This window comes from Triplophysa dalaica, chromosome 4 (genome assembly GCF_015846415.1).
Source record: "Triplophysa dalaica isolate WHDGS20190420 chromosome 4, ASM1584641v1, whole genome shotgun sequence".
Lineage (NCBI taxonomy): Eukaryota > Metazoa > Chordata > Actinopteri > Cypriniformes > Nemacheilidae > Triplophysa > Triplophysa dalaica.
Genome location: NC_079545.1, coordinates 7,034,139 through 7,048,169, shown reverse-complemented (window position 1 = coordinate 7,048,169; position 14,031 = coordinate 7,034,139). Strand labels below are relative to the sequence as shown.

The following is a 14,031-nucleotide window of genomic DNA, read 5'->3' as shown; positions in this document are numbered from 1 at the left end:
GCCCCCTGGTTGCTGGCTGCAGTATAGACGGTTTCATCGTAATCACATAAACTAAAGGTACTGTGCATGCGCACTTTTGTGACCCACCTTAACTTCAAGTACACATTAGCATATACAACAATAGATTACCTGTAGATTATTTCTGATAACAATCAAAAGAAACCGAGAGTAACCATTACTTTGTTAAACTTGTCTCTCCAACATTTTGAAAATAGACTCCTATACATTTACATTTATGCATTTTGTCAGACGCTTTTATCCAAAGCAATTTATATTGCATTGTTTTAAACATTTGTTTCTGCCTATGTGTAATTCCCTGGGATCAAACCCATGACCTGGCATTGTTAGTGCCATGCTCTAACCACTGAGCCACAGTAAAGCTATACTGGGCTCAACTGCTAGATGTCACTGTACCATACGGTTTGTTTAAATGCGACCAAACTGCAGGACCCATTCAACAAATTGTTTATTTAACAAAATGAACGTACAACAAAATTTAACAAATCGTCTGTTAAAAACAATTATTTAGGTTAAATAATAATACAAATTAATATGAACATGAATTAAATAAAATCTAAATAGTTATATTATTAGACACTAGGCAAACACAAACCGTAAGTTAACTGGGGGTCTGGCGCGCGCGTCCGAGTAAAAAGTCTATAGGACACTAACCCTGTCCCCTCCATTTAAACGAACAGGAATCACACCAAGCTAAAAGAAAATACGGTTTCTGTCATTTTAGTGAGTTCTTGTCATGCTGATGTATGTACAAAGAGTGCGTTTTGCTAATAAGAACTAGTTTTAGTTCGTTATCATATGTTATATTAAAGTGTATAAAGGTATTATAAAAAGTGGTGATACGATTTCTTCGTTTACAATTGAGTCATCAAGGAATATGGGCAGAATCCTGCCACTGTAGTGCTGCTACCAAATGACATTATTGACGTAAAGGTTATCGCCCAAATTTCTGACATTTTGGCTTTATTTTTCTACAGCGGAAGCTGTAGAATGGGGATGCGTCGTCCATCTTTTTTGAGTTCTATGTCATTAACAGGTCATTCTGTTTTATTTGCTTCTCCAGGGTCAGCATGAAGGTCGCTGTGAGTTTGAGCGTGTTAAATGTGAAGCATGTCAAGCACTCATCATGCTCAGCGAGAAAGACCGTCACAATGAACGCGAATGTGAGGCCAGAACGCTCAACTGCAAATATTGCAAAGTCACATTCAACTTCAAAGAAATTAAGGTAAAGATCATTCCTCAAAGTTTTGAAAACACTCACGCACATTTACAGTGGTAAGTGGTTCTTAAAGTGAAAGTTCATCCAAAAATGAAAATATAGTCAAATTCCAAACTAAAATGACCCTTGTCTGTCCAACTCTGGATTTCAGTATTCTGTTCCTCACAAAAAGTTGTTGTCTGAGTCATTTGGGATTTGGGTCATGTGGGTCATGGGTTTATTATGACATTGAGGTTGAGTAAATGAACACATGTCCATTTTTGGCTGAACTGTACTTTTTCTAAATAGCTGTTGCTGGAATAAATTCCTTACCGACTCTTTCATTCTTTCTATGAAGGCACATGATGAAATTTGTCAGAAGTTTCCTATGCAGTGTAAAGATTGTGGCAAAAAGAAAATTCCAAGAGAAAAGGTTAGTTTCAACCTTATCTTCCTCAACCTAACTTGCTAGTCATGTTTTCTGGTAAATTGTGCTATAGCAGTTTTGTAGCTGCTTTCTAAGCCATTTTCACTGGAGGAGCAAGTCATGGTTTCATTTTTTCTGAAATTGCTGTATCAGGAGATTTGCATCTAATTTATCTTTCATGTATCTTTTTTCAGTTTCAAGAGCATGTCAAGTCCTGTCCAAAGTCCAAGTCAGCGTGTCAGTTCAGTGAGATCGGATGCAGAGCAGTGGTGTGTATCTATTTCCTTTGAATACAGTGCGCTATAGCAGGGTGTTCTTGGGAAATGAGAATAGAAACAAGATATGGCCTGTGCTTCTCACGAAACACTGAAACCACATGCATGGGTGTAAATCTCCTTTATCAGTAGAGGGAAACAATACACATAAAATTTCTCAAGAACAATTTTTGAAGGGGACACAAATAATACAGTCAAAATTGTACTTACTTAGACACAAAGCGACAATATGCATTAGGTTCATAGGTTTATCATGCAGACTTGCAGTCATATTATAACTGAACTGAACTTTCAAATACTGTAATACAAGTGAACAATAAAGCTTTTTTCCATTCATATATTTCTTGTCTCTGTTGTCAAGACAGGAAACAAATATAAAAACACACTAACCATGATACTACATGTTAACAATGAGTCAGGTTTTAAACACTTAAACACTGATGTTATCCTGATTTATACTGCAACATCGTCTGACAAAGTCACCGGACATCTACATTAATGGGTGGTAGTTATTTTCCCCTACAGTGCACTGCCTCCATCAACAAACTTTGTTCATGTTCGTGTACCCAAACAAACAGTCGAATAGTGACGGATGCTTTAATTCTGTGTTGTACTTGTTGTTGAATTGCCCAAGGTTCTGTAATGTTTGTTTAGTTGTACTGTAAAATGTTAAGCCTATCCGCCACGCTCATACCGCAAAAAATAGATGCTGAAATAACGACCTTCTCTGACTGAATGAAAGCTGTGCACCTTTTGTGGATGGTAAATATAGTTCACAAAATTATAACCAGTATGTGACATAAACCTGAAGGGCAGGATCGGTGGCTTATTGTGGACGTTCATCTTCATATCATGCCAGGTCGCCAAAAATAAAACAATGCATGGGAAACGGCTTGGCGTGTTAGTTGCAGTGTGTGACGTCCTATGTAACAAGTTAACGTTAACTAGCTAACGTTTACTAGCAAAGTATCGTTTCAATTGTTAACATAGCAGATTCATGGAAAAATACTAGTGGTGGGCATAGATTAATTTGTTTAATCTAGATTAATCTAGATTAATTCCAAAATTATTCTAGATTAATCTAGATTAAAATGGCTCATTTGAATTCTGCCGAAGGCATTCAGAATATGTGTGCTACCCAAATAATGACTAAAAGTAAGTCTTTGAGAACGGGTTTCTCAAGCCAGGTGGCGCATTAGACCAGGGGCTCATCTCCTGTTTCCAAAATGCATCACAAACTGCTTGAGAAAGCTGTTCTACTATGATAATTGGTGATGAAAATAAATTATGTTCAATAAGATGAACTTGTTTACTTCCGCATTAGCTAAGGGATGATTTGCGTTTAGGTGGTACTTGAGACTGGAAGAGCTCCTACAGTACATTTACATTTAGTCATTTAGCAGGCGCTTTTATCCAAAGCGACTTACAAAGAGTTAGGGATCAACAAGCGATATGTCATACAGGAGCCATAATACATTAGATCTCAATACAAAGTTACTGGTTTCAACTAAAGTTAGACCACTACCTGTTGAGAGAAAGTGTTTTTTTAAACCAATTCCCCCTTGCACAAGGTGCAAACAACCTTAGTCTTGTCGATGTTTCTATTGGGAAGCTTCTTAAAAATTAATATTCCCTGAAGCAAACCGGCGGCTTCATAGCTGGATCCATGTTAGCAGGTCACGTTTGATGCGGTAATTTCACAGTAACGTTATGTTGTGTTCAGACCAAACGCGAATGGCGTGTCAAGCGCGGGTGATTTATATTTTAATGCAAAGAGCCAATAGACCTACTTTCTACGCGAATCGCGCGAATGAAGCCCTGGTTATGAGATGATGAGGCGGCTTCTGCTTCCGCGAATGACACGAATCACGCGAGTTGAAAAATCTCGTTCTCGCCCCGTACAGTGCAGTTAAGCTGGTATACATCCGCGCTAAAATATCAAGGTGAAAGTCATCATAGCTTGCGTAGTATAGACCCAGCTCACAACCCAACTTTGAGAATAGATTAACGGCGACATTTTTTTTTAACGCGCGATAATAGTCTCACTTAACGCCGTTAACGGCCCACCACTAAAAAATACATTGATAATCAGCATTTTTTTGCAACAACCAATTTATTAATGAATCAGAATCAACTACATTAATGAGAATCACTTCATTTAAAGGGAATAAAATAGCCTTCTTACTGGAGTTCAACAACCACTGGTTAACTACGCCGCATACCTGACTTGAATGTGTTGCGCAATGTGGACTTGCGCAGGTGAGATAAACTGGTAGAGCAGGCAGTGGGCCAAACCACTGTGAGAGGCAGGGAGGGTGAACTCAACAGTTTATAAAGTTAAAACTAATTTTTCGTGTTTGTATTTTCTTCTAATTACACAATTATTTTAGGTAAAGATACACATATTTATGACGATAGAGAATGCAAGTTTAATTGATTTTTACGGCCATGGCAACATGCTAATGTTTACATTAGACAACCGGTCTGTTGCTTAATACACATATTGTTAAACTAAGGTGTGGTTACAGCTTCACCAAAAGAATGCCCCAGATAGTGTGTTATGTTAAAGCATAAAGTTTTAATTTTGAGATCCAAGTTATAATTTGAGGCCTTGTTTTATATATAGATAGTATTTTTTTATATAACACCATTGTAGAATTTAGCATACTAGTATTTTTTCTTTTTTTTGGTTTTGCTATGTTCAGTAACCTACTTTAAAAATTCTGAAATTGGTTCTATTTTATTCATGTGACGAACATTGTATGTAAAAGGTATGCAAATAATTGAGAGTGCTAATAAACCTCAAACCGAACATTACAATGGATTCCATTGTGCTATTCGCTTTGGTAATGTACAGTGTAAGCGGCCAGCGGGGGAATGGGGACAATCGCGCTCCGGCATGGCTCAGGCACGCTATAGATTCAGGGCTCTCCAAAGCTTTAGTTTCTTTGTGTGTTCAGACGTTAACTTATCAGAGACACAGAACGCCACACTGCAACTGTTCGTATTGCATCAGACACAGTCAGCCGTAATCATTACGAAGAGCTAAGACCAAGGCCCTAACAAGGTCTACACACGGATATGATTTATGTATTTTGCAGTATTCAACACGTATTTAAACCAATTTCATCAGGCTGTGAAAATTCTTCAAAAAGAACACTAAAGAATGGCCATCTCAGCTGCCATAGTTCAACCCTTGCGTCATCACAACAGGGTGTTCAACTTCCGGATACAACATACCTGCATATGTTATACGGTTACTTCACAATAGGGTTCATTTGGTTCAATAAAAGGAAATGCATTTGAAAACAACATAAAAATTGATTTTAAATGAATAAATGTTTAAATAATACATTTCTTAAGTTTTTAAGCATGTGCCCTCTGCTGTTCAAAGACAAAACTGACAAAGAATTATTTAAAAAATCGATTTTAGTAGTCATAAAAAGTTTGTAGGCAATTCAAGTTGATGTCTATAGTGCTCTTCACAAACTTTGCATTGTTGCAAATCTGTTTTGCATTAATGCCATATTACTGTAGTGTAGTGCATAAGAAATAATCATATAAATACATAGAATATGTGGTATTATGTAAATTAACAGCTGAACTAGCTGAAAAAATTGTGTTTACATTTGTGATCGGATTCATGCAATATAATAAATATATATATATATATATATATAATTTAATACATTTGTTTATAAGATATATGTTTGCAGAACTAAATGCAAACAAATTGTCTAACTAAGATTTTATTTATATTCTAAATAAAAGATTTTGGATGTTAATTCAGTCCTTTTTCTGTTTCATTCAAAAGCGTAAAGATATACCTAAATACATAAAATATACAGGAAAATAGAAATAATGGAAAAAACTATTTGAGTTTATTATTTACAGTGATTTACTGTGTATATAGTATCATAAATTATATCAGTATGTAATAATTTTTTTGTGTGTTTATAGTTGGACAATGGTAAGCAGCAGGAACATGAGCAGATGAGCGTCATGGAGCACCTGCGTCTCATGTTGGGGGTTTTGTCCTCTGTGCGGCTACGTCCCGAAACAGGCGGAGAATGGCAAGAAGACTCTGGGCTGGGATTATATCGTGGACCCGAAGACGCGCCCCTGGTGGGAGCTCACGCCGCACCACATAATGTGGGACGAGGAGGCAGTCCGAGCGTGCAGCACAAAGTCACCGCACTGGAGAACATAGTATGCGTTCTGAATCGAGAGGTGGAGCGATCTGCGCTCACACTGGAGGCGCTGTCACGGCAACATCGAATAGATCAGGACAAGATCGAGAACTTGTCGACTAAGGTACGAATACACCATAAAGCACGTGATGCACGTACAGTAAATAGCTGTCAAAGATCAGTCCCTAAATCCATTTATAGGATTGTTTTTTCTCCTGGATAGCAGAGATGGTCTGTCTGTTTCTCTGCTACGTGATGTGAGCCTGTCGTCCTGCAGGTAACCAGTCATGACGTATTGAACGATGTTTTTTTATAACAGTGGGTTGGAGCTAGGGCTGTGTCACAAATCTTTTTTTAACGATAACATATTATCGCAGTGTAAACAGGTGTCCAACTGTAGTTTTGCAGGGTGAACTAGAACTTGGCATTGAATATTAATACACTATATTATTGTGTAGTGTTAACGGGATATCGATAATCTTGGTTGTTGGTATCACGATTATTGCCAGTACCGGAATATTGTGACACCCCCCGTAAGAGCGTTTTATTTTAAGGGATAGGTCTCACAAAATTAAAAAAACGTTACCAACACCCCTGTTCCAGAAGTCATACAAGTTTGGAACATAAGTCCAGCAGTTTGCAGTTAAAAGCCCTCAGTTTAAGACTGGAATACACTACATGACACATGAAATCGTGCAGTATATGTTGGCCATGGGCTCAGTTTTTTAGCTTCACACTATGATTCCATCTAGTTTTAGGATATCAAAACATAACCACATTTACATGGACAACAATAATCCGATATTAACACGATTAAGACAATACTCTGATTAAGAATGGACCATTTAAACAGAGATTTTTGATTAGCTTAATCAGTCTAAACTCATAATCATAGTAAACACAAATCCAATTTGTTGATATATTAAACGGTCGAACGGCGTCGCTTAGGGATTTAATGACGTATGCCATTAATCCAGCTCTGTAGTGTAACATGTGAAACGGGAACATGAAAGGTATATTCTCAAAGCAACTCATGTAAACTTCTTAATCGTAATATTATTTTACTCAGAAAGACAAATAATTAGATTACTGACGTCAATGTAAACGTGGTCCATGCTTTATAGATTGAGATTATTTTAGAACATATCATAGTGTATGAAGGATTGCTACCCACCAAGCGTCTACCCACCAAAGACCGCATTCCAAATTGTCTTGTTTGTTGTTCTTGTTGCTAAAACAACTACCACGTCTGTAAAATGTCTCGTAGCAACAGGTTGTTTGTTGTGTTCTGAAAGATTTGAAAGTCTGCTGGTAGTTGTTATTTTAAGACACCCAGCTCTTTTTTTCTCTTGTCCAGGGCGTTTAAGGATGGGGTCCCCTGAAGATTTGAGGGGTCTCATAAAATCTCAGAGTAATTAAAAAGACAAATCTAAAATCAAGTGTAAATTAGAAGTGTTCATATTGAGTGTTTATTTCTTCTTTCTTGTTACATGCATACTTTCCAAACTTGTTTATTATTAATCTTTGTGAGTGTCATGTGAGTTTTTCTCACTACAGTTCCTTTTATTTCAATCAAAGGGCTTTAAAGTAGTCTTGGCAAAGTTTAATAAAAATAGCCACAGTACAAATAAATTTGAATAGAACACTTTTCTGTTCAGAGTTGTACATTGAACACTTTTTATTTGACACAGTATGATTCTTTTCACAAAAAATATACACTACCGGTCAAAATTTTTGGACACCTACTCACTTATGTGTTCATATTTCTTCTACATTGTAGAATAATAATAAATAAACAAAATTATGAAATAAAACAAAGGGAACTATGGGAATTAGAGGTCGACCGAAATGCGTTTTTCATGGCCGATGCCGATTATTTCCATGTGAATCAGACCGATAACCGATGTTTTGAACCGATATATGGTGTAAAACCATACATTTATATAAAAATTAAGAACACAGGTTCTGAAACATTTGAAACATTTTTAATTCTGACTGAGAAATCTTAATCATAACACTTATATTAATCATAACAAAAGAAAGAAGGGAGCACCCAGCAGAATTCTGTGAACATTTTGTAAACCACCATTGCTTTATTTATTGCACCGCACTATATTCTGCCTCTTTCTTTTTATTTGTCTTTTCTCATGTAAATCTGCTTGGAAAGAAAAATGCAGTGTAAAAAACACTAAATAAAAAAAAGAATTGAATAGAATAAATTATATTTATTTATGGAAAAATATTTTGTTATGATGACTTAAACATTGCATACAATACTAGAACTATTCAATTAATCATTATGCTCATTATTGGATTAACTAGCACAATTTGAATTTATATAATAAGTGTAAATAATTGAATTGCCTTCATAGGTTTATTGTGTATGTTGTTGAAAAGACCGCAAATGTTTTCATGAAGCTATAACATTAAAAGCATATTTTAGGCACACTTAGTTAGTACATTAGCCTATTCCTTGAGTGTATTGTCACAAGACGGGGATTTAATCACACCCATGTGTGTCTCTGAACATTTATGTGCGGTATTTTTTGCGAAAAATAACTTGATCTAACATTTGTCGCAAGCAGCTTGAGATGCGGAGTCTGTGTGTGCGCGCGCACGCGTGCATGAGAGCGCTCTGACTGAAGACCGGCGATTCAAGTTATTTATGCTTTAAAATGGCTTGTATTTTTGAAATGGCGTAACTTAAAATGACGTGCAAAACGCCAGCTCGATCAATTACAAGAAATGCGTGTGCAGTGTAGTGCTCGCTTGCAGAGCAAAATAATTGTTATACTATGGATGTGGATTATATCTGGATATTATATAATAATGCGTACCCTGCGGAACATGCAGGAAACCCGCAAAGCTGCTCCGAAATTCAGGCACTTATTAAATTGAAGTGTTTCGCGTTTTCAGTGTAGTGGATTGTGATTTATTTCGACGTCTGATGCTGCATTAAAATAATGAGAAACATTTTAATTGAGTGTCCAAAACCTTTTCACAGGTAATGTGATATAGATAATTATGTATTTTAGAATCATATCTGGGGGTCCCTTCCATCATAAAGTGGGACTAGTCCTAGAAACCCCTGGACTAGTCTATGAGTCCTTGTGTTTTAAAAGTCGAGTAGTGTATTCCAGCCTTTACGTTCAGTAGTAGGATTTCTAACACTTGGGTGGTTCTTCAAACATGGACATTTGTTTTTTTGCTGCTCCGGATTGACAGAAGAGCCACAGCTGTCTCTGCCATCATCCTTCATTCATGTGGAACTAAAGCTTGTTTTTGGATTTTTTCGACTGTTGATTATATATATATGTCGACTGTTCAAAATATTGAGGTGTGTGACATTTTCTTTTGGCCAGACAGTGTGTAATAAACATACATATAGTGTAATAAATGTATATCTGCCAAAAAAGATGACCAAACATACTCGTGTCTTATTAACCTTGATTTTTTTTTCTTATTTTTGTTTTTGGTGATTGCTTAGGTTAGACAGCTGGAGCGTACTTTAACTATGCGAGATCTGCAGTTAGCAGAATCCGAGCAGTCTCTGCGGGAGATGCAGTTCTGCACTTACGATGGAGTTTTCATATGGAAAATATCAGATTTCTCTCGCCGCAGACAAGACGCTGTGGGGGGCCGAGCACCTGCTATGTTCTCACCAGGTGAGACAATTTTATATTTTATGGTTGTCCATAAATCATTATTATTTTTGCCCGGTGGATAATAAAAAATGAGTTGCATTGAAGGAGGGACCAATATATCATAGAGACTCATGGATAGACTCATTGACCTTGGTTCCCAGTTTGTATTCTGAGACTTTTGATATATTGTGTTACTATCCAAATATTGTTTACATGGCATTTGGATGTCCCCATATTTCCCTGACTGCAAACTTTCGCTTTCATAATGTCAAATAGAAGTCCTTATTTGGCAAAGTAATACGTCTACATTTATATCCTGTCGTGCATTTCACACAACGATACCACTTGTTTTATATCCTCCAGCCTTCTACTCCAGTAAATATGGCTATAAGATGTGTCTGAGACTCTATCTGAATGGCGATGGCACTGGCAGAGGCACTCATCTCTCTCTCTTCTTTGTGGTCATGAGAGGCAAATATGACGCCCTGCTGAAGTGGCCCTTCAGCCAGAAGGTAAATCATTTGTTCTTACCTGCAGTCTTTAAAGATCTGAAGTTTAGTCCCCTATGTCTCCAGCTGCCTGTCTGTTGGATCTAACAAAACCCAGCAACTGTTGTATTTATGATTTCGAACTACCCTTTAGCCTTTGTAACTGTTGTTTTATTTTCTTCCAGGTGACATTAATGCTTTTGGACCAGAACAACAGAGAGCACATCATTGATGCTTTCAGACCTGACGTGAGTTCAACATCCTTCCAGAGGCCCATTAGTGAGATGAACATAGCCAGCGGATGCCCTCTTTTCTGCCCCCTCGCCAAGCTAGCGGGCAAAAGCTCTTACCTGAGAGATGATACCATATTCATCAAAGCCATAGTTGATCTCACAGGCTTGTAAAGAATTGTAATAATAACTAAGAATAAGGGCAATGACAATATCTAATAATGGCATAGCTGCGGAAGCTATATATTTATATATAATAACATTTATGCATTTGGCGGACGCTTTTATCCAAAGCGAATTACATTGCATTATTCTATACATTTATACATCGGTATGTGCAATCCCCTTGGAACGAACCCACAACCTTGCATTGTTAACGCAATGCTCTTACTACTGAGCTACAAGAAAGTAACAATATATAATTATATTATAAAAATAGGGATTGTTATATTGTGGATGTGTTCCATGACCATAACTATAGAATTGTACTAGTATTTTATAGAACTAAAGTATAAATGCATCTATAGATGTATTTACTAATATAAAATATAAGCTGCTAAACTATAACAAAAACACTTGGCAGTGTTTATTAAATACTTCAATGTTAAAATGATTAGTTTTGTTATTCTAAGTTTAGTTTTTCATTTTAGGTATACATGCGTCCTTGGCTTATCTTTCCACGGTATTTAGAAACTAGCTAAATAACCGGACATCACTTTATGCTTATGGTTTAGCAAGTGCTATATTTAGTTCATAGGAATAAATGATTTGGTTGCCTTTATAGAACATTATTTAACATATAAACAGTGCATTCATATTTGATAAACGTACACCAGTAGTAATATTAGTGTACCCAGCTGGTCACGTCTACACATCCTGATTTACAGCGATTTCATTCTCTGCATGACCCATTTTAGTTGTTAACATCATCTGATCTTGGGCTTGACTACTTTTTATTTGGGCTTGAGCATTAAACAGCTACAAATATTGAGATGTAGCTGTTAAATCTATTTCAAACCCATCTAAAAGGCACCAACCTAAGGTAACATGGGGTGTACGCTGTTTTTTCAGAAAGTCGGCCATCATACAACGGTTTGTTATTCACATAATGTTTTGCATGTGCTTTTATAATAATGCTTACTCATGGCCATATGGCAATGTTTTTGCTGTGGAGCTTACGTGGATGATATGCCTTGGTTTGCCTAAACAACATGCATCGAATCGAAGCATTTGATCATTTATTATCAACCTGTAACTATATTTAATTATTTCCCTTTCTTTTCTTCACGTAAAGCTGCTTTTAAAATCTTTATTTATACATGCATCAATGTATATGAGTTTTGAAAGTTATTAAAGTTATGATGAAGCAAAATAAAAAAGGAACTAGGGACGCAAGTTACACTTACAGCTTGAAAATAAATGTCAAAATATGTGTTTGATTCGCGCTCTGCATGTTGTTTAGTAGTATCATCCAGGTAAGCTACACGCCAAAAAAATATGGCCATGAGTGTTTTTATAACAGCACATGCAAAACAATAAGCATTTTAGCCTATTATGTAAATAACATAAACAGTAGCACATCTTAACGGGGCATATGACCATTGGGCTGTATTACATAAAATAAAAAAATTATCAAAAAAGAGCAGAAGAACAGACAACGACACTCCATTCCATTGGCTCGTTTGTAGGTCAAAATGCCTCGCCCACCACTGAAGGAACTGTGAATATTCACACTAACCCCGCCCAATGGAACAGTATTTAACTGAAGATAATACAACAACAGCTCACCGCTAATAATGTAACCACCACTGACTTATTCTAATACCACGAATAACTCTTAGTCGATTTTGTTTGGATGAAATTCAGCTGACAACTCATGTTTTGTTGATGCCTGTTTTATATCATCGCAACAAAAAACAAGTTTGCTTGGGTTAAGTTTATGTTTAACTGTATTTTTTTTAAACTATGTTGATGTTTTATTGATTTTTATGGCTTTGCTGGGTATTTGTGATGTCCGTTGTCCCCCCTGTAATTGTGTTTTATACCTTGAATAATAATTAAAAAAAGGTTTGCTCAGGTGCGCGCAGCAAACATGACGTCGTTGCGGTGTTGTGCGGCAACGCATCCAAAAAACGATCGAGGGGATGACGAGTCTAGCCAAGCAGGCACTTCTGTTAATGAGAAAAGCAGACTCTTGACTTTATCAAATACATTTTAAATAACATATGTGAAGTTTAATATACGAAGCACTTATTATGAAAGGTAACTATGCTTTTACTATACTGAAAGTGTATTAACCATGTTTTTGGGGGTCTGTTCTGTTTCTATTACCATAGTTTTGAAATATATAACTAATGTTCCTGTAGTGAGACAATAGTAAACTTGCGGTCGCTATAATTTATACTGTAAATACAAAAGTAAACCCATCGTCAATTTCACTGGACAAGTAAACCACTTCTTCTCCATAGTCTATTACTCCGAGTCCCCCTTTAATACAGTAGGTATTATTAAAACATCACAATTATTAAATTAATATAAACCTACCTTTAGTAACAAAGACAATTTTTTTAATTGTTGACGCTGCAACCAGACTGACTACAATTTTGGAAATGTTGTCATTGCAAAAAAACTCACACAAAGTAGATGCCACTGAGGGACTTGCTCAGTTGTGTCAGGGATAAAGCTTTTAAAAAGACCCTTCCAGATCATGTGTTTGTGTCACCATGGGTTCTTACAATTTTGGTGATAATTTTTTTGTTTCATTTACTATATAGCTTGTATACGTGGTAGCGCTTTAAGACCTCATTGGTAAATGCATTAGCTTACATGAAACAACAATGAACAGTATGGTTTACTGCATTTATTGATCTTTGATGTTAGTTAATACATTGATTGTTCATGCATACATTTCATTATTCTGTGTTTTAGACGTATTTCTCATTGTTAGTTCATGTTCACTAATGTTGATAAACGGAACCCTATTGTTAACCATCATCATGAAAATTTAGCTGTCAATTCCTGGCTTTAGATTACATTATTATGTATGCATGTTGCCATGTCCATGTGAAAAGCACATATATCTTGAATCAAGTGTCTATATTAAGGCTTATATTTTATATGAAGCAATGCTTTTTGATTCAATTGTATTTAGATATTCATTTACATTTATGCTTTAGGCACATGCTTTTAATTAATTAGATATATATATATATATATATAATACATTTTATACGTTTTTGTGCTACCTGGGATTATAACCCATACATAACCTTTTTCCCCACCAACCTAATGCTGTACCGCTGAAGCTTTACATGAACACAATATGGAATGGTTATTAAATAAAGTGAAGGAAGAGATGTTGATGGTATGTTAACCTTGGTGATAAAGCCAGAGGCAATAGCTTATCATTAATATAGGGTTATTATGTATTCTTTGCATTTGAATGTGTTGACTGTAGTCGTAATGATATAAATAATGTGTTCAAAATGATTTTAGGAGGATCTTTGCTCCTGGGTAAGAACTTTGCCAGATGATAATAAACTTTCTTGGGAAAGACAGAAA

General features: G+C 36.1%; 1 protein-coding gene across 3 annotated transcripts in view; it reads left to right on the top strand.

The window, feature by feature from the left end:
• Positions 1–14,031, top strand: part of traf2b (Tnf receptor-associated factor 2b) — a 26,346-nt gene extending 12,315 nt beyond the window's left edge. For all 3 annotated transcript variants that reach the window (XM_056746438.1, XM_056746437.1, XM_056746439.1), the window contains 7 exons: positions 1,082–1,243; positions 1,575–1,649; positions 1,838–1,912; positions 5,879–6,232; positions 9,596–9,773; positions 10,116–10,264; positions 10,426–14,031. In XM_056746438.1, coding sequence (XP_056602416.1) covers positions 1,082–1,243; positions 1,575–1,649; positions 1,838–1,912; positions 5,879–6,232; positions 9,596–9,773; positions 10,116–10,264; positions 10,426–10,644 — 1,212 coding nt within the window. In that variant the 3' untranslated portion in view covers positions 10,645–14,031. The remainder of the gene's footprint in view (positions 1–1,081; positions 1,244–1,574; positions 1,650–1,837; positions 1,913–5,878; positions 6,233–9,595; positions 9,774–10,115; positions 10,265–10,425) is intronic.